This window comes from Taudactylus pleione, unplaced genomic scaffold, assembly GCF_031769625.1.
Source record: "Taudactylus pleione unplaced genomic scaffold, aTauple2 ptg000021l, whole genome shotgun sequence".
Lineage (NCBI taxonomy): Eukaryota > Metazoa > Chordata > Amphibia > Anura > Myobatrachidae > Taudactylus > Taudactylus pleione.
The window spans coordinates 6,051,372-6,077,178 of NW_028284423.1; the positions used below are offsets into that span (position 1 = coordinate 6,051,372).

The window sequence follows — 25,807 nt, forward strand, 5'->3', positions numbered from 1 at the left end:
GACAGATGACACTTACATAATATGTTCAATATAAATAATACAAAATTAAATTAGCATGGAGTATAAAAACAGCAAGTTACAAGTATATATCAAAGTGGTAATGACTAGAGGTGGCGTGGATGGATGCCCCAACCCATCCCTTGCAAAGCTCTGTCACACAGGCCTTAGACCTCTGTGCCCAAAAATGTTGCCATTGCTTGAGTTGAGTGTGCTCTGTAACTTTATGCCAACCTTTTTTGTATGCCTGTATGATTACTTCTCTAATCCATTTGGAAATGGCTTGTTTAGGAGTTTGACCCTTTTGTGGTCCTGCCAGAGTCATGAACAGATGTTCTGTATTCCTAATATATATTCAGTAGTGGATAAGTATGCAGCCCTCACTAGATCCAGTGAACGCAGTTTCCTCTCTCTCCCACCCACGGGCTATAGGCAATAATGGCAACACAACCTCACGGATAATATGAAATGTAGATACAACTTTTTTTTCTTGTACAATAGTGCCTATAATGCCAACTTGTCTGATAGATGTAATTGCTACCTTAAGTGTTATAATATAAATGTCATGTGTATTGGTTCAAATGGGCTATCCATCAGAGCCTTAGGAAACAGAGATCCCACTGAGCAAAAAGGATCTAATAGAGGGGCAAATTCTCTTCAGCGTGTGGGAAAAAATGAACAATGAAAGCTTCTAAAGCTGGGTACACACGTAAATATTTTCTGTCCAACCATCCAGCTAGTTGATTGGTTGGAATGAAATTCAGGTAACGTATGGGAGTAAATGATGATCAGCAATTTGCTCCTAAATGCCAGAAAACAGATGAAAATAATCGTCAGACAAGTTTGTTAAATGTTTGATCTAAACAATTTGTTCGAACAACAGTTTTTGTCCATTTTCCGGCATTTGGGAGCAAATTGCTGATTGTCATTTGCTTTCATACCTTACCAGATTTTCATTCCAACCAATCAACTAGTTGGATGGTTGGACAGAAAATCTTTGCGTGTATGCACCATTAAAGGCTATTGTGATCAACAAATACTCAGCATTTGAGCCACATGAGCCTTTTTCGGGGGCTGACTCAGGGTTGGAGCAAAGCAGAAGAAAAAAATAAAAAGAGTAACTTTGCACCGTAGTTTCAAAGTTACGCTTTTTTTTTTTCTTTATTCGTTGCTCCTAACTCTGAATCAGCACCTAAAGGTTCATGTTGCACTGCAGGGGGAGCAGATTTAAAATGTGTAGAGAGATTTAGAAGGTGTGTGTTCTAGTTAAAATCTAAATTGCACTGTAAAAATAAAGCTGTCCAGCATTTGTGGGTTACATGCAAAAGCCACCAGTATTACTTTGCATGGAGAAAAAAAATAAATGCAGTGCAACGTGGTTTGTCCAGCTGCACAGTTACTTGCTTTATTTTGCTCTTCTCCCAGCTCAGAATCAGCACATTAGTGAGAACATGGCAAGACCTTTACTTCTTTAGTCCAGGGATAGACAACATGTCGCACTACACAATCCAGCATTCCCTGCCACACATTTGCTGTTAGATCATACCAAAACTGTGACAGGGCATGCTAGGATGTGTAGTTCCACAGCAGCTGGAGGGTCACAGATTGCCCACCCCTGACTAAGTCCATCCTGAAAATGTGTGAAATGGTTGCTTTAGTTGGAGATCAATTAGATTTGCACCATATAATAAAGATCTTCGAAACTCTAATACACTTCTTTGTTTGTAAGATTGTATTGATTACTGATTCTGATATTCCTTTATCTCTGAACAATTCCTGGAAAATGTACATTTTATTAAACTTGCTGTATATTTGGGTGACACACTGGTGCCTGAAGCAGAATATCTGATGAAGAGGTAGAGGCCATGTTTCCTCCTGAACAATCTCCCAGGCTAACGAGAATCATTGACGCTTTGGCAAAATGGGAGGATTACTTTCTCCCCTTTTTTATTTTACTTTTCCTTAGCACGTGGAGGATGAGAGTTCAAACTTCTATTAGATTGATAATGTGTCCACTCTTCTTGGCCCTGGAAGTTTGTACTGAGAGAAGAATCTTAGTAATTTGGGATTCAGTAAATAATGGATACTTCCCCAATGGCACTGTACACAAAGTAAATATATAATGAATGCAAAAGTAAATGGTCATGTTCCTTGTAATGTAAAACAGAATGAATCAAGGTCCTCCTCCTTCCAATATACCGAGGACTCCTCCACAATAATCTCCAACATGAATATTTGCATAAAGATATTCTCCTCCTTCTCACTACTTCCAGGCTTGCAATCTTATTAGGCAGCTCATTACACTGCATACATATGACCTCAAAAAAAGCAAGGAGATATAATATAGTGTAATACTTTTTAATAAGGAGTTTCATGAACATTAAATACACTCAGATGAAAAATGAATCCACTCAGTAGCAGAAGTGGAACAATTACAGGTTAGACTTTTAGGACAGACAATGGGCAGTCCTAATGAGCAGTGCTGGAGTAATGGAGAATCGCCTCTTTGGATTCCTACCGACCGGCGGCTGTTTGTTCTTTGTGGGCATTAGGGTTGCCAATGATTGTTTATATTCCACTTTAGGATTCTGGTTTGTTGCTATAATATCCATCTGAGGATGACCAAATCTTTCCATCAGAAGTCAAAAGACTTTTGATGTACAGACCATTTCCCCAGAACAACATGCCTCTGGCTGATACCCAGCTAATTCTCATTGCCTGCGACATGGATCAGTGAAAGTTACTAAGTTTCTTTCTACCAAAAAAATAACAGATATGATAAGAACTGAACCTTGTTATCTCTATTTCTATGACGTCCATAGGGACCACAGTTAACCTTGGGGTATAGGTGATGCAGAGTCACCTGGGCACCACGCAGTTAAATTCTTCTCCCAGGATGCACCGGGGCCTTCCCCTATACCCCACCCTCAGGCCGGGAGCTCCTCAGTTACGTAACAAGCCATAGGCTAGATGAGGAGAGAGAGGGAAGGAAGTTTGGAACACTCAAGAATTACATTCTCACACAGGAGATGGAAAAACCGGTGACCAGAGCGAAGTCCATGTGAAGCACGGGTGTGTCAGGGTGGGCGCCCCTGTGAACCCTATGGACCTCGTAGAAATAGAGATAACGAGGGTAAGTTCTTACCATATCTCTTATTTTCTACTTCGGGTTCCATAGGAGGTCCACAGGTAACCTTGGGGATTTCCCAAAGCAGTTATCCACAGGGGTGGGGGACACTCCTGTACATAAAAGGAGAATCCGCCAGTTCTCTGGCTGCGGCTGCTGTGCTTCAGAAGCCGCAGACAAAGCTGGATAACACATTTCTTGCAGAGCAGTCTATTAGGAAGTCTAATCGATATATCGCTCTCACTACTATAGTGAAGAGGATTACCACTCAGTAGCTGTGATTGAAAAAAGGGCCACACCCTTGTGATTTAACCACACCCGCACAACACCAGTGCTTATGGCTCAAAATAAGATAAAGTACAGAGATAGCAGAAAAATCACTGACAGTTGAAAGGAGAAATTTCAGACAGACAGTGCTAGCATACAGTCACAGGCAAATGCAGAATACATAATAGCTGCATTTAAATGGCACTTACTGGTCAACTATAAAGACTTTTTTATGCGTCTAATAGGACAAAAGTGCTACATACATTAACCACCCGCAGGAGGAGAGGTATGTAGGGGGACCCATGCTCCACACTGCCCTCTGAGATCTGCAACACGAGGAGAAGCACTCGTTGTGGGTGGAGCCGGAAGGAGGAAGCTGTCACAGTTTTAGGCAGACCACAATGGAAAGACTTTCTATACAGCGGGGAGGAGCAGGGAAAGCAACCTTCTCTGGCCAGCGTTTAACCTCCAGGATGCTGGAGTATAACCGCAAACTCCAGCCCGCTGTCCTAGGTGGCTTAGTATGGACGCAGGACTCAGTACCTGGCCACACTTACTGTCAACCCCAGGGAGTCCCCAGCCCTGGAGGATAAAGACTGCGCATCGGCACGCACCACTGCAGTGCGTGTCACTTACCTGCATCCCCGTTGTCCAGCCGCAGTCTAGGGAACCTCCGAGGTCTCTGCCAGCTAAAATCTCAGAGCCCTGCTGCGAAGCACGGATCAGTACCGGCGACCCAGCACCAACGGGGTGAAGACGCAGTAGTGCGAACTTCCACTGGACTGTCTGGACTACTGCATATAAAGAAGAACTTCAGGGCTGTTTGTGTTCAGTGACCGACTCTGGCCGAGCACCTAACGAAACTGAGGAGCTCCCGGCCTGAGGGCGGGGTATAGGGGAAGACCCCGGTGCATCCTGGGAGAAGAATTTAACTGTGTGGTGCCCAGATGACCCTGCATCACCGGTATACAATCGGGAAACCGCTGCCTTAATACCGGCACCCGGCTTCCCGACTGTCATATCCCGGCGAGGGTGAAATGCCGGGCGTCTAGAAGTAGACGCCTGTCATTTCCCCGACGCCGGGAGACTGGCGCCCAGCATCCCGATCGAAGGGATGCCGGGCGCTGCGAGCGGACAGCTGCGGGGGTGGAGGGGGGGTGGGTTAGGTTTAGGGTACCCAGGGGGGACTTAGGGTTAGGAAACCCCCCGGGAGGGTTAGGCACCCCTGGGGGGGGGATTTAGGGTTAGGCACCCCCCCAAGGGACTTAGGTTTAGGTAGCGGGGAAGGGGGGGGTTAGGGTTAGGCACTTAGAGGGGGGGAGGGATTAGGGTTAGGCACCCCTAAGGAGGGTTAGGGGGTTAGGTTAGTTTATACTTACCTTACCGACGATCGGGATTTCCAGCGCTGTCGGGCTTCTGCTGCCGGGAACTCTGTTTTTGTCGGCCAGGCGGTGCAGGGAATCGAACCGATGAACGATATATCGTTCAGTTTATCTTTCATGGATAGGCCCTGAACGATGACAGATACGCACTCCTGCAGCCGACAAATTGTGTCTTTCGTCTCTCCAACATGTTGGTCAATTATCGCTGACAGATATTAGAAATATCTGTCAGTTTATAAGCGGTGAACAACGAACGATATTTTTAATGAAAATTAATAGAAACAAAAAAAAATAAAAAAATCCACTCCCTGAATGATGTCATGCAATATCAATCGTCCTTTGCAAAAATCTGTCATGTACATGACAGATATCTGTCACCGCAGCCCCAGGAATTTTACCTGCCCTAGATGAACTATATCACTACTTAAGAGACAAGGCGGTATAGTTGCTAAGTGGCAGTTTTGGCCATAGGATTTAAGTTGGCAATATTATTAAATGCAAGATACACCTGGTTTTGCATTTAAGGTTATTGTTTAAAATTCTTTTGGCAAAACCACAGCTTAGTAAATATACAATAAAGTATTTTTCCTTTTTTCAGTTTTTACTACCACCAGTTAAACAGTACTCAAATTATTTCTTCTATTTTCCTATTTGAGTTTAGTTGGGAGCAGAGACCATCTATATCCTGTTCCTGATTGTTGTTTTCATTTCTACTGGTTATTGGATGTTGCCTATATACCGGCATTGGGCGAATTTGAACAGAGATGCTGCAAGAAATAGAATTTCCTTTATCATACATAAGGGCAGGATGGGCATAATGTATCAGGGTTGGTTAAATTTAACTAGAACTGCAGATGTACCCTTATCATACTTCACATTTAATTCATGTTCGCGCTGTGGAGCCCTGGATTTAATATAAAGAAAAGATCACAACATGTCCATACTGGATGCACGCCACGCAACATTTACTGAGGCATCTTGTTTAGCAAATGAGTCTAGAGACTACAACCAATGTAAAGCTGAGTGCACACTGTACAATCTATCGCCCAATATATGTTCTGATCAGCGTCAGAATGATGTATTGTACACATCGTATAGTGTATATGCCCAATCAGTTGTTCATCACATCGCCCCATCTCCTGTGCTGCAGGTCAGATGGGACGTTGTGATGTACGATGTGGTGCACATAGTGTAGGGTGTAAGCACGACCGCACATAGGGTCTGATTCACTACGGATCGCGGCTGCAATTATGCACGCAGTCTAGCTGCGAAGATATTCTAATCTATTGTGATCGCTATACTGTCGCAGCACTACACAGGAACGCCCACCTTACCTTACACACATCTGTAAGGTTTTCCAAGACTGCAAAGAAATCGATAACATCGCAGCCTCACGCACACTTGCACAAGCTCTGACCTTACTCAGGAATTGCTAACCTCATTGTACGCACGGAGCACTTGATTTGCATATGGCATCACAGTGGATAATTTATGCAAGCCCCTGTAATGTCGTTCAAACGCACTGGCACGCCTGCATTTCGCCGACCCCCCCCCCCGTCACCACCCCCAATGGGCACTTCCTGTCAATCACTGTGCGATGGGGTCTGTGTAGTCTCTGCGATCGCAGTCCTGGTCGCAGTGACTGGTTCGAGCACGCGTACTGCGATGTATGCGCAAAATGAAACAATTAGCCGATTACGTGCGTAATCGCAGTTGCGATCCGTAATGAATCAGGCCCATAGCGTAGAGGAGAAAGTATTAATTGGATATAAATCCCGACACAATATATTGTGCCGTCATTTGGAAGATCGCATAGCGTGTATGCTCAATATCATGTTTTCTGGGAACTAGTGAAATTTGGATGACCGTCGCATTGTGTGTTACATTTTATAGTGTGTACTCAGCTTAAGAGACAGTGTTTGAATTAAGGCCCTCATTCAGAGCCGCTCGCTATTTGCGGTCGTTCGTTTTCTAAAAAGGGGTGGCTATTCAAATGAACCGTTCGCACTTTGCGGTCTGTTCACGCCTCTAAGTCTGAACGAGCGAGCAAAAAATACGCCCCCTGGCCGCTCGCACCATACGTCATGTCCGCTATTTATTAGATTAATCGAGTACATCGACCAGCGTATGAACTGCTCGCTATTTTTGTGGTTGGTTTTTTCAACCACTATTTTGCGAGCAGTTCTGAGTTAAAAAAAAAACAAGTGACGTGGTCAATGACGCTGCTGGATTAATTATGCACACCCATAAAACGCCCGTTTTGACCTTTAAGCACGCCTGCGATCGGATTTCCACTCCCCGTTTACAAGCACCTTCCCCTGTTTCCACCCATAAACGCCTCATTCTGTCACTCAAATTATCAGGCATTCGCTATTTTGCGAGCACATGAATTTCGACCGCACTGACTGGTTCGCGCATGCGTATAACGATCCGTACGCATGCGCAGTTGGGCAAACATCGCTCGGAGCGAACGAGCTGCCGCTTACGAGTGGCTCTGAATCAGGCCCTAAGTTTTAAAGCTCTAGTTTTAGACATTTAAGCTGACCAAATCACACTTAGGAAAAATATTTTAGTAAAGAAACTTCTAAAATAAAACAGCTAGCTTTTATAAAATAAACATGAATGTAAAACTGTCCTAATTCACATTGCAGGCTGCTAGTGTTCATTCTAGCACCCTGCACCTGTCACAACCCGCGCAGTTCCCCTGCCTGGGGTGTCGCTCTCTGCTCTGATGCTTCTAGCACACTCAGCTGATGCAACAATCTGATGAGATACAGATCAAAGTGTGCTAGAAGCATCAGAACAGAGAGCGACACCTCAGGCAGGGAAGTGGAACTGCACGGGTTGTGACAGGTGCAGGGTATTAGAATGAACACTAGGCTGCCACGTACTTGACAGAAGAACACACAGAACAGGAAAGCTGTCCGCTAAATGGAGCAGTTTTAGACTGTTTTCTAAAAGTACCTACCAGAATGAAACAAAGACAACCATCTTCACACAGAGAAACTTCCCAACTGGCTGAATAGGGTTCAGTTCGTCCTTCAGTACTTTATAAAACAAGATAAGGCAATACATGGCAAACTAGGAGATAAAAAGGGGGACAAAAACAACAGAGCAAATCATTATGCATTACAATTTCATTGTACATTATAATCTTGTACTTGATTATAAGATCATTTGGTTAAAGCAATCTGTACTTTCCATGTCACTGTATGTGAATTGTATTATGATCCTCTTACACAATATGTTGCTGCTTTATAAAAGGATAACAATAATAATAATTACAAAATGTAAATATCTTTCCTACCTATAATTTTATATTAATATAACCAATTGCATTTATTTTTTAAATAGTATTACTATAAATATGTCGGGATTAACAGGGTGTGACAAGTAAATAGCCCTTCTAGTCGCACCATGCTGTGGCATGACTCGGTAGCACTGAGCGTCTTTTCGTGAGACATATTTTCCTTCAAATTAGTCTTATTCACAAAGTGAATAGAATATGAAATACAAGCAGCTTCTGCTGATTAAAATGATATGCTACATGCCTATATTCTGTGTGCAACTACAGGCATGTCTGCATGCAAACTGCTATGGTACAGTATCACAGCTGCTGACTTTGTAACGTAGTATTTTGCATGCAGATACACCAGCAGTCGCACAAAGAATGTAGGCATGCTGGATATCATTTCAATCAGCAGAAGCTGCTTGTATGTCCTATTTGAATCACTTTGCAAATAAGACAACTGTAAGGTAAAAAGTTGCAAGAAAAGACTCTCGGTACTCACGCGTTATATATAAGGCAACTTGTAGCACACGGAGGTAAGATGTATGTGGACACATCTGTATAGACAATAGAAAGGACCGACGTGCGCTGTCAATGTAGCAGCTGTCAAAGAGGTTGTCAAACCCCGAGCCTGAACAATCAATCAGGTGAAAGAGGTATAAATATAAACAGCGCTAAAATACCAATGATAACACAAATTAACTATTAGTCGGCTGAAGTAGAAAGAACACACATTAATTCATAAAATCCTGCAAGGAAAATGTCACATGCTATCAAAAAGAATCCATATAGAGTGCATGATGATGAAATTGCTATTGATGTATAAAATAGTATACAATTCCTTCTCCTATTGAATCTCTGTTCATAATAATATACTGTAGTTGGTCTGAAAATGAGCAATAATCAGATTTCAATAAATAGCATAGAGGATGTTACCAGGTACATATGTGTCCTCGTACATCTAGCCTCAATACGCCACGCAGCAATACTTGCCTGGCGTAAGTGAGCCGCCAGGTCCTGTGCTACCCTGCTAGCGTCAGGCGTCTTTGTCGCAATGCAATGTGACTAGGACGCACCAGCAGACTGTGCTGATTAATTTGATATGTGACACTTGTGTATCTGTGTGCACCTGAGTCTGTATATAAAGCACAATGGAACTTGGAATGAAAAGTGCTGCGGCCACTAAATTGCAGCACTTCCTATAGAGATTCAGTCGCACACAGATATACAAGTGTCACATCAAATTAATCAGCAGTGTCTCCTGGTGCACCCTAGTTGCATCACATTGCGACCTTAAGACACATTTTAAGAAAAAGAAAAAAAAAAAAAAAGGACGCAATGAATACTTCAAGCGCTATCAGAGTCTCGCAGGACCTGGCGCGTCGAGATGGGCTTTTTAGAGCGACTGCAGCAAATATGTATAAGGACACATCTGTAGGTGGAATGATGAATCCGTGCAAGTAGCTTGCAGAAGTACAGGGCTGTTGGGGATATCCACAAGGTAACCAAAGCGCTGCAGGGTTCTGGCTCAAAGTGGAAACAGGAGGAGTCCGGGAGGTAAGTGACAATGGGATTGACACTTATACCCAGCATATGCTCCTGAGGAAGCTGGCTGATACGTAGCCAGCGAAATGCGTCAACATTGTCACTTACCTCCATGACTCCTCCTGTTTCAACTTTGGACCAAAATACTGCAACTCTTTGGTTACCCTGTGGATAACCCCAACAGTCCTGTACCATCTGCAAGCTACTTACTAAGGACAGCACAGAGTCATCATTTCACCTACCTGCTAGCATTCTTTCTGCCAATTACTGGACTCTGATCGTTACTCAATTCAGACTGGACCATATTTAAAGAAAGTCCAATACTATTAGCAACGGAGATACAGTAGGAGCCGGGACTGTATACTATTCTATACATCAACAGCAATTTCATCATCATTGCAATTTATATTGATTCTTATTGATAGCATGTGACATTTTCACTGCAGGAATTTATATATAAATGTGTGTTTATTTTTTAGCAGTCTAAATATCTTTTTTATCATCATCGTTGGAATTTTTGGCGCTGTCTTTATAGTTATACAAAAAGCAGATGTACTTACCTGGGGTGTGCCATTCAACCTATCTGGGGTCCATGAAATAGTCAGTCAAGTGCAGCCCTACTGTACACTAATAGGATAATAATATTGTAATAATACAGCTGGTCTATTTCAAAAGATGCAGCTAATAGAATTTGTAAACTCCTTTGTAAAGCTCCAATATGAATGACTGTGAAGTTCACAGTAAAGAAGCAATTGGTGTACAGAAGACTGGACTGGACCGTCGAAACAGCTGAAGGGTTCTTAAACTATTGCAGACCAGGGGGTACAGTGCACATTAGGTAAGAAAATCTGGATCTTAACTAAAATTGGTATAGTTTTTACGTTTTTAGTGGAGTTCTGCTTTAACAACTTGTAGTTTAATATGCTGGCACTCTATAAATAAATAAATCGGGTATGGGTCCACATTTTAAAGGCAGCAAATGGCCATCACTGGACCCACGTGGCGATATCCCCAGCGCCACTCACTGTATTTAACTGCATCCAGTCTTCTAAAACTATAGACACACCTATATGCTAAATAGTGATACTGTTGTTACCTACTGTTATACAGCAAGTTTACAAACAGACTAGGCGACAACTAAGGAAATAACTTCTGAAAAAGAATAAATGATATTACAAGAACATAATAAGTGCAGCTGGGATATAATGCTGATGAAATTGTTAAATAAAACAAGCAATCTTCTTTCAAATACTCCAGCATTTTAAAATGTTCTTATTTTAAATATATGTTCTTACTTTATTTTAGGTGTCCTCCTGCCCTTTAAATTGGTTATATATTCAGTCACTGCAGTGCAGCACCATCAACAGTTGAGTACGGTCATAGGGTTTGACACAAACGAGTACGGTGTGCAGCTGGAACGTCTACACATCACGAGAATTGAATCTCCCCCATAGTTTCTGAGGACAACCCACATTTAATGCAGGAATTGAGAGAGCATAAAAACTTTCTCTCATCACTGTAGTAGGTTTAGATATATGAACAATGAGAATAAGGCATTAATGACCAAATTGTTATGAACATGTACCAAATAATCATATAACCATTTTAGTGAAAGTTATAAATGATGTTTAATCCAATGATCCACTTTAATTTTTTCACAATTGTACTAGTTATAGTAGGGGTGGGCAATTAGTGGCCCCCCAGCTGTTGTAGACAGGGGTGTAGAGAGCCACGCGGGGGCCCCAGTAAATAGGGGGTGTGGCCTAATTTCAGAAGGCGTGGCCACGCCCCCTTGAAGAAAAAAAAGTTTTGCAGTGAAGCGGCGCTGCGCGGCGGGGAGGGGGCGCTGTGAGGCCCTCAGCCCAGCGCAAAGCCAGTGGGGGGCGCGATCAGTGTGATCGCTCCCCCCTTCAGGCATAGGAGATTGCTGTGACTGCTACTTATCAGCCGCAAGCAATCTCCCGCTGCAGCCCAGCACACTCTGTGTGCTGGGCTGCTGCAGAGGGAGGGAGGGAGGAAGTGAGGGGGGGGGGGCGGCGCCAGACCCGGGCCCCTCTGGAAGCCCGGGCCCGGGTAAACTGTACCCGCTCCCCCCCCCTCTCGGCGCCCCTGGTTGTAGAACTACACATCCCAGCATGCCCTGCCACAGTTTTGCTATTTGGCCATGCTAAAACTGTTGCAAGGCATGCTGGGACGTGTAGTTCAGCAACAGCTGGAGGGCCGCTTATTGCCCACCCCCTGATTTATAGAGTTAATACCCAGTGCCATTTATCTGTACTTTTTTTTTTTTTTTTTTAAAAAGGGCCTGAATTCACAATTCCGCAATACAAATCATTTGTACAACAAGTACACTACAATGAAAAACACGTTTAAAATAAACAAACTAATAACTAAATAGTATTCTGAATGGTCTAAGGATGCATATAATCAACTGTGCATTTCTCCGGCAGCCTCTAATATATGGGAATACATTTTACATAGCTTTTTCATTTAATTTTGATTTTTAATTCATGGACTAAAATGGGGATAATTTAGCATACAATGGACGGGATAACGAAAAAGACTTCAGCAGAATACAGGTATGGCATTCCCTTATTTGGAAGCCCCTTATCAAGGAAGTTCTGAAATCCAGAAAGTAAATAGAAAATAACAAGTGCTGGTTTTCAGTAATATTGTCATAGGTAAAGATATGATCACCAATCATTTCCTTCTATAATCAAGATGAGAAATACTGCTAACCAGTGGCGGATTTTACCTAGGGGCTGCCGATGCCCCTCTCCATTTGAAAAGAGCCGCCACTCCTGCTAACCAGTTAAATACAAAGGTGAAATCATGGGCATTGCAGGAAAGACAGTGGAATTTTTTCTTTTTTAAAAAGACATAGATAACTTTTACAAAAAAATGTGATCCGTTTACATCAACCGGCTGAGCTTGCTAAAGGCTTTTGCCAACTCCTCTCGGAATACGAGTTGTATGACGTACGGAGAGCTAAACATTCAAATGGAAAGGGATTACTCTTTTTCCTCGCATGTTCATAATTCTTATTCTAGAATAGATTTAGTCTTATCCGATAAGTACATTCTATCGTCCATAAGTAGAATTAACATTCTGCCCAAGTCGTGGTCGGACCACTCCGATATTTCTTTAACATGGAAAATTGCAAATAGACATGTCCCTCCTGGCCCATGGAGACTTGGTTGATATAGGTTTCCTCAGCAGCATATTCAGTAGTCCATGTTCGGGTTTATTGTGATTTAAAAAACCTAAGAGACTTCGGTGTTTAATTTCTGGTGCTCTCTGAAGGCGGTGGTACGTGGCTCAGCCATACAGGTAGCTGCTAGACTCAAACACGCATATAGATTACGGTGGGCAGAATTAGAGGATGCTGCCAATAAATTTGAAGCAGACCATAAATCTGATCCGAATAATAAAGCTTTAATTAAAGATTTCAGCTCGCGAGAGGGTGAATGTATTCGCTCTGCAGAAAGTTCATCGCAATTTAGCCCGTCTTAATCAAAACTTTTAGGTTTATGGGAATCATGCTTCCAGATTACTAGCCTGCAAACTGAGGGGGAAGAGAGCGGGTACAACATTTGTAGAATACCAAAGGGATTAAAACCACGGAGCCCTATGACATAGCAAATACTTTTGCGGATTATTATTCAAGATTGTACAATCTGGAGGCAGATCCACAAACCTCTCAACTTACTGATGAGGGCATTTAATTTTATTCTGAAGGATAACAATTTACCTTCTTCTTGATTCTGCTGCATGTTTGGCACTGGGGGCTCCATGGTCTGTTGGGAAAAGCTATAGATTCTATGCTTATTGCTAAGGCTTCTGGACCTGACTGTTATCCAAACCTTTACAAAATTATTTAAAGCCGATCTGGCACCAGTCTTGGCGCCTGTTTAACGAAGCTACTGAGAAGAGGTTATTTCCTAAGGAGATGTTGGAAGCGCAGATTATTGCCCTTCCCAAACCGTGCAAATCCCCTACTGAGGTCCAAAATTATCGGCCCATTGCTTTGTTGAAACAGACATCAAGCTTTTTGCCAAACTGGTTGCTCTAAAGCTTGGCCCATTGTTGCCTTCTTTAATTAATTCAGATCAGGTAGGGTTTGCCATGGGTCATCAGGCGCCAGATAATACTTGTTGGATTATTAACATTATGGAACAATGTGATCACACTAAGGAACCTCTGTTAATACTCTCCATAGATGTGGCAAAGGCCTTCGACAGGCTACACTTGGGCTACCTTCAGGCTGTTCTTAGGCGACTTGGGTTTGGCGGTAGGATTCTAGATTCCATCTCAGCCTTTTACTCTGTTCAGTCTGCTAGGATATTTGTCAATGGATGGCTCTTCCTGTTTTAGTATTACTAATGGCACCCGACAAGGGTGTCCACTTTCCCCCTTAATTATTATATTGGCTGTTGAGCCTCTAGCTGAGAAGATTAGGGTTGCGGAGTCTAATCAGGGTCCTAAAATGGGCAATGCTACCCATAAGATATGTTGGCTTGCTGATTACATTTTGCTCTCTTTGCTTCACCCGCAGGATTCTGTTCTCGCACTACATTGTATTTTGGAGGCCTATTCTAGGGTTTCTTTCTATAAACTTAATACCAATAAAACTGAAGCCCTCCCTTTAAACATCCCTAATGATACATTAGTCACTTAAAACATCATATAAGTATGCTTGGCAATCCTGATTGCTTAAATATTTGGGTATCCATTTGGCCAGATATAGAGATCTTATTAAGAGTAATTACATTCCCCTCCTTAAAGTGTTTGATAACTTCACAAAAGACTGGATGTCTCATGAAGTCTCTTGGTTGGGCTGGATAGCGGCTTTTAAAATGGTATTACTTCCAAAACTATTGTACTTATTTCGTATGATCCCTAGGATCCTCCCTAAATCCTTGTGCAATAAATGTAATAAGGTTATTGTTAATTATGCGTGGAATGGGGACAAACCAAGGATTGTGAAAGATATGCTTTCCTTACCTAAATTAAAAGGCGGTGTAGCTCTTCCTGATTTAGAAAAATATCAATATGCTTGTCTACTAAATCAAGCAAGAGACTGGTTTGAGGGGGATGCACCTAAACCATTGGTCTTATGGGAGACAGATGGTGTGATACCTTTTGCTCTTTCTGATTTACTGTGGCTTCCTGTTTCTGTTCAACCTTTAGGTAACAAGATTATTAATGCGGCCCAATCCACTATTACAGCGTGGCATAAGTTCGTGTCAGCTGGTAAGGAAGTCACATTGCCAGCACCAGCTCTATCGCTAACTTGCATAACCAATTTACAATTGCATTCTTGGGTTAGAAGTGGGATAAGATCTCTAGGGGATATTATGTCTGATAATGGGATTGTTCCATTCTCTGATCTTCAGTGAAAGTATAATGTTCCCAAGCAGGACTTTTATAAATATTTACAGTTGCACCACTGGATTTGAAGTTTCCTCCCTTCCTCAGCAAAACATTTGGCACTGCCTGAATATGGTTTAAAGCACTTTCAGTCTTCTAATCATAAGTGGGGGAACCACGTTGTGGTACCAGTCCCAAATAACGGAAGGCAAGTCAAGTAAATTAGTGTGTCAAAGGAAATAGGAGGAGGATCTTTCCAGGACACTTGATGACTGGGATGTTATTTTCTGTTCGTGTTTTAAAATGTCCTGATGTATTAATCGGGAATGTTAATTCACCGAATATATTTCACCCCTGGAAGACAACACAAAATATGTCTCTCTATCTCTAAAAATTGTTGGAGGAAATGTGGGGGTGTGGGAGGTATTTTTCAAATTTTCTGGTCATGCCCCTTTTTACAATCAGTATGGTCTGAAGTCTTTGTCATGAATGGTAAAGTCATGGTGGTGAATATAACGTTGGACCCTTTGGTTGCCTTGTTCCATTTTTACCTTGGTAGTATGATGCTGGGAGATAGGACATGACCATAATATATCTAATTGCCATGAAGGCTGCTATTCCAAAACTTTGGAGATCCGCCACAGTACCTAGTCTGACTTGTATTGAAGACCAGGTCCAAAAGCACTGTGATTTCAAGACTGCGAAGTGTAAATATTCCAAATCTGCTTCGTCTCCTCACATGCAGTGGTGCCAGTGGAATGAGTATAGGGAAGAGCAGGGACGTTCCACCTTACAGAGCAAAACTATTGATCTTAGTATCCTTCGATCCCTTACTTCTGATGCTTAGACTGTATCCACTTAGCCGTGAAAAAAATGGGTTTTTCTACCGATTTTTGGGCCTTTCGCTGATTGATTTTCGCGCTATCCAATTAAACCCCGAGTTTTTTTACGTCCGAAAACTGCAAAAAGTTGCGGACCTATGTATTTTCACTGCCGCGATCGGTAGAAAAACAGCCTCTTATCACGGATCTGGTTTCACCTGTCTGAGGCAGGCAAAACAGAATCCGTGATAAGTGCCAGAATCAAGGGTAATTGGATATCCCCGGCCGAGGTAATTAGCTGCGCCAATTTACCACGGCTAATTGGATACCGGCCTTAGCCTTACTTAACTACTAGTGTAGGTCTAGTTTTATGCTGTTAGTCTGTAATTATGACTCTATTGTGTAGTTTGATATAGGACCTTTGTCCTAAATATTTGTACACCCTTTTTATCCCTTTTTTGTGTTCCTTCTCTCTCTTTTCAGTACCCTTTGATATTAAGATTCAAAAATTTAATGGGGAAAAAAAAAAATGTGATGCCTGTTTTATTTTTTTGTTAGTCTTCTGTCTTGCAAAACTTCAAACAAAATATACCTGGAACTTTGTCTTTTTTTATTGTTTACAAAAATGAAATAATAATTTTATGTATTACATACCAGCTGTGAGGCGTTATTGATTATAACCAAGTACGTCCATGCATTCTTTAGGCTAAACTCTCCTTCGCCATAGATGCCAGTCAGCTGACAAATTCTGAAACATAACAGGAGTGTAAGTAACTGCATGCCATATGTACTCCTCTATGCTGGTCATCATTATAGCACATAAAAGGCTTATTAGGTATGATTTGTATTGAATATACTACTTTCATCTCTTGCTATGTTTCCTACCATTGGGTATCTATATTACAGGCACTTGATGCTCAAAATAAACTGATTTTCTGTTTCAATTCCTAACCACCACCACTTTATTCATTTCAACTTTTCCATTTTTCACCTAAAGGACTATTAATTTTAGCTTCACGTGGCTCAAATGAATCATGAGAATGATGGCCACTGGTACGGTGTTTAATAATCATGTCACATGTATTTAAAGGTTTATTACAATGATTGAATGGTGCCTGGAATAGAACTACAGCAGATGTGCCACTGGAAGGAGTAACACACATCCGGTTTAAATGCATCTGCAGCACCTGCTAGGTGTTGGAAAAATAAAGTCCTTTTTCCTGGCGGGAAAAGCTGTGCGCCATCTTGCAAAGCAGTGGACACCCCTGTAAATTTACCCGCTCCATCCCTGCATTTAAATAATATTGTCGCACAATCTTACTTTTGCATGAATGTGCACTCTTGTATCATCCATGCGCTAAAACGACCGGGCTCAGTCAGCCCAACTCCTCCATAGATCAAACTTTCTTACTCCTGCAGATGCCATCTTTACACATAAATAAATGCAATGTATTTCTAGAAGTGTGTACTGGCGTCAAATTAGGCATGTGGTGTTGCAAGAGCATTTGTGCTGCAGTTCTGCTTGTTTGCGGATGACCCCAGGTAAAGCACAGTGTGATTTACAGATCTTAAAACAGTAAAATAACTACATAAGACTGAAAACTAATCAAAAAAGTAATGAAACACATCAGTGATATTTCATTGCATATTATATACTTACAAAGCAATTATGGTAGTAACTGGTCGAACCACTGTATACTGCAACACACCCAACTTGCATCGAAACAACAACACACTGCAAGATAGCATAAAACATTTTACAAACAAAATGTTTCACACATCTGAGTTAATACTGTATGTCTTTTTTAATAATAGATACCTACACTATGCTGTTTGAGGACCAAGTTCCTTCCACTATCTAACTCTCCGTCTGTGGCTTCCTATTTACCTCAATTCCCCTTCTCACATTACACTGCCCCTGACTAAAGCTGGGTACACACCTCTACAATCATCGGGCCGTTCATCCAATATCGCGAGAACGGCCGTTGGATTGTGTAGGTTATGTACGCTGTCCCAATGCAGGAGCGTTAGCCGATAAATGTCTTTTAACACTCGTGCAACGGTCGGGATCGGGAGGTCGCATCTTATGTACTGTTTAATATTTATCAGTTCGACCTCCCGATCCCATAGAAGCCCGTACACACTGTGCTATGTCTGCACCGTGTATACGCGGCTGACAGGGGGTCACACTGGGGACAGACTGCACGGCTGATCGGGACAGTTTTACCCAATCAGCCTGCAATCAAGAAAGTGTGTACCCAGCTTTAGCAGCATCACGTATATAATTGTCTGAGTGGACAGGTCATTGCCTCCCACAAGATCAGTGCATGCATACCCTAAAACAGTCTCTCTCTCTAGTGTCCTTTTTGGGAGATCTTCAACTCTTCTCATTTGTGGGAGGGAGGCCTGTGTGCCTTTTCTCCTTTCTCCTATATGGTTATTGATTTTAGTTATGGATAATGTTGTGATGTTGTTATTGGTTGATTTTCAGCAGGGTCTGCGTTTTCATCATGAGGTGGTATGTGATGAGTAAGTAAGGGAAATAGCAGAAGTATTTGGAGACTGTAGATGTTTGTTATGCTGGAACTGTCTTTAAGTAACATCCTGACAATGGTGGGAGGGGGTCAGAGTTCTACCAACTGTCATTAAATTAGGGAGGACATCATTTTTTTTTTTTCTACTCTTCAGCTGTATACTGTATATCTCTCTATATATAGGACCATACTGTTTTTGTATCAAAATAGTTAAATGTCACACAACTTTTCTGTGTAAATAACTCTAAATGGTTACAGAACATACAAGGCCAGTGGTTGGAAGATTAGATACAAACTTTTAAGTCTACATGGGAGGTACACATCATAAAATGTTGAGAAGGAAGATGATGCAAATTAAAAACAACTATAATATATTTCTGAACAAACGCAATTATACATATGAAAGGTCTTCACTTAGCATTAAACAAATTATATTATAAAGCCACAGCCATGATAGTTTTCTTACTATTTTCAAAGACTACAGAGGGACATGTAGAGCAGGAGAACAAGATGTATCTGAAAGACGGTGGTTTATTACTGATACTCAGCAGTGTCATTCAGCTTCCAATTGGTCCCCCACAGCGTCACATAGCTGCAGCTTTTGTCCGGGCTGTAATACAAATCATGCACCACCAGGGCTTTGCTGAATAGCAACGTCGGTAGTGTGAATTTTGAACCCAGGGCCTGATTCAGTAAGGAACGCAACTGCGATTACACATGCAATTGGCCTATTGTTGCGTACTGCGCATGGATCGCAGTAAGCGTGCGCGAACACTCCACTGAGATTGCAGTGACTACACAGACCTATCGCAGAGCGATTGACAGGAAGAACCATTTGGGGGTGGCGACTTCAGTGAAACGCAGGTGTGCCAGTGCGTTTGAACGCCATTGCAGGGGCGTTCATAAATTATCCACTGTGATGCCATACGCAGCTTGGGCTTTCACTGCGTGCAATGAGGTTAGCAATTCCTGAGTAAGGTCAGACCTGTTACCGATGGTTTCACAGTCATGCTAAGTATTACATATGGCATTGCGATTGCAATCATTAGCATATCCTCGCAGTGGGGTTGCATGCATAATCAATATTGCGATCCTTGCTGAATCAGGCCCCCTAATTGCAAGTGTTGCTTTACAAGCCATCTATAGTTTCTGTGGACATTTTTATTTTTTTTCCGCTTTACATGCGAGGGTTGCACAAGGGTTAACATCCCTTTAAAATGCGCATTTGCAGGTTTTCCCAATAAGGCTTGGCTTCTTCTTTCTACCAGCCATAACCTCTGCTTGCAAACCTCCACCCCCCCCAAAGAAAATGCACATTAAAAAAAAAAAAAAAAGAACATTGTTTTGTATAGCTCCTAAAAGGTCTTCATAATATAGTATAAAAAGATGGTGTCATCACTCACTCTCCCATAGGCCATGGTGGACAGCAGCACAGTGGAGGTAGATGCCTCTGCTGATCTTTAGCCTCAAGAACCAAGGCTAAATTTGGACAGCGATTTGTTAAATAGTTCAAGAGGAAAATCATAAAGTTGTAGATGACATAAGCTTCATAGCACTCTCTACAGGTATCCACATATATGGCAATGTCTGGATACTTCAAGGCAATCCACTGTTGCATCAAAGGAAAGCAGAGAATAAATAACATGGCTTAATGTTACATAGGTGAAACACAATCTTATTCCATGATAAAAAAAAAATACATTTACCAACTATATCTTGGAAGACATACAATAATTATACAAGGTTGCAAATTTACCTATGACACTACCTTCTTAATGAATTCCCAAATTAATGCATCTAAAAAGCCAGATCATCATAGAAGGGGACAACATGCTGTGTCAACTCAGAACTTTAGGTATGCTTAAAGCACTCTATTTATACTGTACCTAATATATTATTTATAGACAAATATGTACAGTGTTGACAGAAATAAAAATGCCTGGAATCTGCTGATGCTACAATGTAGCCAAAGCCTTGAACAATACTTACACTGTCTAAGCTGTAAATGGGCACCATCCACAGAATTCTGTTATAGAAAGACAAGGAAATGAATGAGACAATACGGTATCAATCACAGGCAAAACAGATTTTTTAACAGAAAAAAAAATGACTACGGTACCTGATTATTGGTTTCTGTAATTCAGGCTGTGTGTAATGAACCAAATGCTGTAAAATTCCCCAAAGGGAGATTGGTATTGTCATAAGCACAAATATCCCAGCAATAAACCATGCCTTGGTGTGTACTCCAACCTGAGGCAGAACAAAACAAATGTTTCAGTGGTTATAGCCAAATACAAACCTACATGGTCAATAAGATGGTTGCTGCTCAACTGTTAATTGTATACTATGTGGAAGTTTAGAGATGGGTTATTTACGATGCTCTAATAAACTCTCTATATGCATTTGACTGACAGTAAACCAGGTCTGCCAAATACTAAGTATCGCACCTCCCTCTCATGTGCTCCTCTCTGTACTAGAAGGGGTGAGTGTAACAACTAGAGATATGCGGGTTCGGTTTCACTCGGATATGTTCGGATCTCAAAAACTGCATTTTATTGGTTATCACGTGTTTTGGATAGCCAATAAAATAAATCCGAACTTGCGATAGTCTTGGCGAAAAGAGCAGAGTAAAACCGAACCCGCACATCACTAGTAACAACCGCCTCTCCAGTGTATTTGTTGGTAAGCTGGTTCCTGGCAATTACAGCTCACATGCTCACAATTAGAATACACAATGTCCTTACTATCCACAGTCATGCATTGGAAACTTGATTAGAGCAAGGTTTCTTTACAGTGCCGCTCTGAAAACAGTGTGTTATAAAGGCTGTGCATGTGACCTGTAATTGCACAGAAAGGAAAATACACTGGAGAAAGAGTCACGCAATAATACAGGGAGTTTAATTACGCTCCTCAGGCAGCCCCAACATTTCATGATTTCTATCTATGGCAATGGGGGAAATCGTTACTGACACAGCAAAATAGATGGAGCTCACTTGTGGAGGATCAAAGAAATCCAGAAACATTATTTGTTGGGGTAGTTGAGGATAGGAGCCCATGCAACAAAACATACAGAGGAAATGTATGAAGGAAGGTTTAGGGGTATGAAACATAAACGTATGACAAAAGAGCACGGAGCAGTGACTATTTTAATAAAGTAAGTCAATGAAAAAAAACGATGGACTTTATTTCATACCATGTAGGGATTAATACATATCTGGTTTCTCCAGAAAAACTGATGTAAGCCCTGTTTACTGATATAGAATTTAAGTTTTTCCCTTTTTAGACCGTTCAATTCCTGGTAAGAGTCTGCTTTAGCATGACAATAAATAAAGCACAGGGACAGACACTTTACGTGGCTGGAGTTGACCTAAGTGGAGACTGTTTTTCTCATAGACAACTTTATGTAGCCCTTTTGTGTCTCAAAACTAAGGGCCTGATTTAGACCCGCTCGCGAGTGTACAGCGCTCGCAAGAGGATCGATGTTCCCCCACTGCGCATGCGCAGCCTTCGGCGTGCGCATTCGCGAGCCCCAGCTCTGGTGATCACTACAAGATGGGCGGCTGTCGATGTTGATTGACAGCTCGACCTGTTTTGTAGGCGGGATGGGGGGTGGCTGCACAAACGCAGGTGTTCCCTTAGGTACGCCTGCCGTTTGTGGGCGGCCCTACTGACATCACTCTTGATGTCAGTAGTGGACTTCCTACTCTATTAGAGCAGGAAGTCCACTCGGTCTTGTGGGAGCCGAGAACCTACCGAAGGTCTCACCACAAGCCCGATGGTCGCGATAATCACGACCATCGCCAGGCCGCTTGCACAAGCTGTGGGTGGTCACCCACAGCTGTGCGAGCAGCCTGAAAAAAAAAAAAAAAAAAAAGAATGCCCTGATTCAGAGCGAGCGCCTCTGAATCAGGCCCTAAATATTTTTGTGTTGACGTCAGGAGGAAAAACGACTAATGTCGTCTACAAGGCAATTTTATAAAAAAAACCGACTACCATACAAATTGCTTCCGTGCAAAGCCGGGGCGGGACACTAGTATAATATATATATATATATATATATATAAAAAAATCAGCTGCATGCTTTGAGAACTTGTTTTCTAGTGCATGCGTTATCATTAATATTCCCATTGTTTTGATGGGCCGCATACAGAAAATTTGCCCAAGCTGCCCATCACACAGAAGCTCTATGCCTGGGGCCAACCAGCTAATCAGATTGAGTAAAATCTGATCTGTATAATTAGATAACCTGGTCCTCTGAAGGTTGCAATCAGCATTTGTGTGGTCGTTGGACATACTTTAACAACATGTGATCTTGCCTGAGTGCAAATGTGAAACTAGACAAATCAGGCCATTTAGAAATCAGCCTAAAGACGAATTATGTACTAGAACACATAAATCTTCACTTCCATACCTTAACCATACCAAAGGGTCAATTCAATTAGCCATGAGTCAGCTAATATGCTGCAATTGCAGTGGCCCCAGACTCACTCATTATTGTGAGCAGCTGCGAGTGTGGGGTGAAATGGGAGCGAGATGAGGAGATGTTGCGCCGAGACTTCGTCCATAATTGAATCTACCCCTAGTGTTCACTTTGGAGAATATTTCACCATTTTGAGCAACAAGTGACAGGTAGATAAGTTTGTCATAATTAAAACGGAATTGGGGTATAAGCCGGATCTATATTGATCTGGCTTTTTCAGTATATTTATTAAGCAAGATGCGGGTGTGTGTAAATTTATTGCGGACCCGGCTTTTCTGGGTGTGTGTGTGTGTGTGTGTAAATTTAGTATTTATCCAGCTTTTCCTACATATTTAGTATGGTTCCAGATTTTCTGGGAGTGTGTGAATTTAGCATGGATCCGACTTTTTCGATAAGTCGATTCAATTAGACCACAGGTTCTCAAACTCGGTCCTCAGGACCCCAAACAGTGCATGTTTTCCAGGTCTCACAGAATCACAAGTGAAATAATTAGCTCCACTTGTGGATCTTTTAAAATGTGTCAGTGATACCCCTTTTACACCAGAGCTAAAACCTTATTGCAGGGTTAACCCGGGAAGCTTCTTGGTGTTAAAGGGGACAGGGTTGGATTCCCGAGTGGAGTGACCAAGGTAACTTGCAGGGTTTAACACGGGAATAACCCATGGAACCCTGCACTATAAACGGCGCGATCCAGGTCACGATGACCTGGATCGTGCCGCATGCCTGCCGATTGGCCAGCTTTAGTGGCGCTTGGAGATGATGTCATCTCCAAGCGTCCATTTCAACGCCAAGTCACTGCAGACCCGGCTCTGGTGTGAACCGCGCCAGCTCAGGAATATCTTGGGTCGGCGCCGGGGAAATTCTGGGTCTGATCGGGATCGGAACCCTGTTCCAACCTCCCGGTCAGACTCGGAATTTAGGTATAAAAGCAGTATGAGTAATGAATGCACCTGTCAGGTGACCTGGAAAACATGACCTATGTGGGGTCCTGAGGACAGAGTTTGAGAACCACTGAATTACACTCTTCTAACGGCTGTTGAAATACCGGCTAATGGCACCGTAACTCGACCAATCAAGGCAGCCTGATCACATCTCGGACTCATGGATTTTTGATCGGAGCCTTATGGGTTTACGAAGAAAAATCTGTGAGTCCGGATGTACTGTAAGTGCGGCATATAGCAACACTTACAGCTGCAAGTAATTTACTGCTAATTGAATTGACCCCTTAGTATGGATCTGACTTTTTCCATATACTTAGTATGGATCTAGCTTTTCAAAATACTTAGTGGAGAGATGTTTTACACCTTCTAAAGAGTGGAAAGGTGGAGTACCAATCAGTTTCTATCTAGAATTTATCACATTCTACAAAATGATAGGTAGAAGCTGATTGGTTGCTATAGGCAACTTCTCCACTCTGATACCTCTCCCCCCTAATACCTCATTTACACGTGTACATAAAAACAATTGTACTTCCTAACCTGTTCCTGGCTGAGTTAGGCAATTGTTGGCCACACTTTTACAACCCTGACAGCTAGGAATGATGTGCTCTGGGAAGTCATCCTAATTTGAGAGCACACCTCATTTTTACACTTACACACACACACACACACACACACACACACACATTATGATTGCTCATTATAACATTTAACATAACAAATCAAATACCCTCATGAAAGAATGAAATGTCAAATAGGATTCAAAAATCCTGTTTCAATCATACTCTATATGAAATGTCTTCCATGTAATGTGACTCAGCTTTACATAGACCTTAAAATGAAAACAAGCACCAAGCCATAAAGAATGCTTACCTCCATTTTCTGCAGCTGCCAAATACACACAGGAATCCCCACCACAAGTCCAATAATGTACAACAGGACAACCAGTGGACGGATCCATCTTCTCCAGTTCCCACAAGTACAAGGCATTGCCAATGATTAGACAGACTTACCCTAAGCAATATACATACACTAGCACTGTACCTCTAGCTTCCTTCACAGAGAGTGCATGTTATGCCAGCTGCAGCTACAAGCAGTGTGTAATGCACTAACACACAGGCACACCATGTAACATGCATATACCACACGATCTGTATGCCCGTGCTATGGGCAGATAGCTAGTAAGTCATCCTATAGCCCAGCACACGCCTGTACACTGCAGCACATTGCACCACAGCTGTGTACACTGCCTGCCCCTGGCATCACACCCAGCATACACACTGCACGCACGGGCACCAGTACATATATGTCGCTTTACCACCGGCTATCCATACGTGACATGCCCCAACTACACAGATACCTGCTGCCTATATGACAGATACATGACAGGATGACTGCAGCCCAACAGCACAACATACACAGCGCACTTCCGCCTTCTGCCGGACTGCCTACCCACGTGACCTCGCAGCTGACGGTGTTTTTTGTGCGATTGGCTGAGTCTTGCGTCAATCACCTGAATCCGCCCAATGCATAGAAATGATAGGCTGAAGGGGGAGGGGCGGTATTTAGCGTTGGTGTAATTAATGAACACGGGATAGCGTCACAGGGTCGTGTACAGGAACAACAAATGACGTTGCAGTGACCGTGTTCATGAAGAATGTGGGGTTGTCCCAGCCTTATATATATTACCTCACCTGTCACATGAGACTGGAGGCAAATGAGGGCTTAGGGAAAAGTTTGAATTCATGTTTTATAAACCTTGGTCATGTGACTATATTTTTTATATATGATATTAGTTTAGTCATTGTATGTATCATGGCTAGGATAATGGGTTAGGTCTAGACTGTACAGGGCTAATGGCCCTGTGACGTCACACCCACGTGACTCGGCCAGAAAGGGGGAGGGGCGGGGATGGTAACAGGGGACCAAAAGTCGCTTCGGGCACGGTGGCTCGCTGCGCTCGCCACAAATATATATTCCCCCTCTATGCCCTAGTGGATGGTAACGCAGGAGCTGTCCAGCCTCCTGCAGCGGTCACGTGGTGTCTACGTCACAGA

At 42.4% G+C, this 25,807-nt stretch overlaps 1 protein-coding gene across 1 annotated transcript in view; it reads right to left on the reverse strand.

Annotated features, from left to right (window-relative positions):
• Positions 1–25,215, reverse strand: part of TMEM184C (transmembrane protein 184C) — a 41,620-nt gene extending 16,405 nt beyond the window's left edge. The window contains exons 1-7 of the mRNA XM_088447927.1: positions 24,624–25,215; positions 20,452–20,582; positions 20,322–20,358; positions 19,736–19,941; positions 17,459–17,533; positions 16,453–16,546; positions 7,742–7,854 (exon numbers count right to left, since the gene is read on the reverse strand). Coding sequence (XP_088304053.1) covers positions 7,742–7,854; positions 16,453–16,546; positions 17,459–17,533; positions 19,736–19,941; positions 20,322–20,358; positions 20,452–20,582; positions 24,624–24,740 — 773 coding nt within the window. The 5' untranslated portion in view covers positions 24,741–25,215. The remainder of the gene's footprint in view (positions 1–7,741; positions 7,855–16,452; positions 16,547–17,458; positions 17,534–19,735; positions 19,942–20,321; positions 20,359–20,451; positions 20,583–24,623) is intronic.
• Positions 25,216–25,807: the final 592 nt, after the last annotated feature.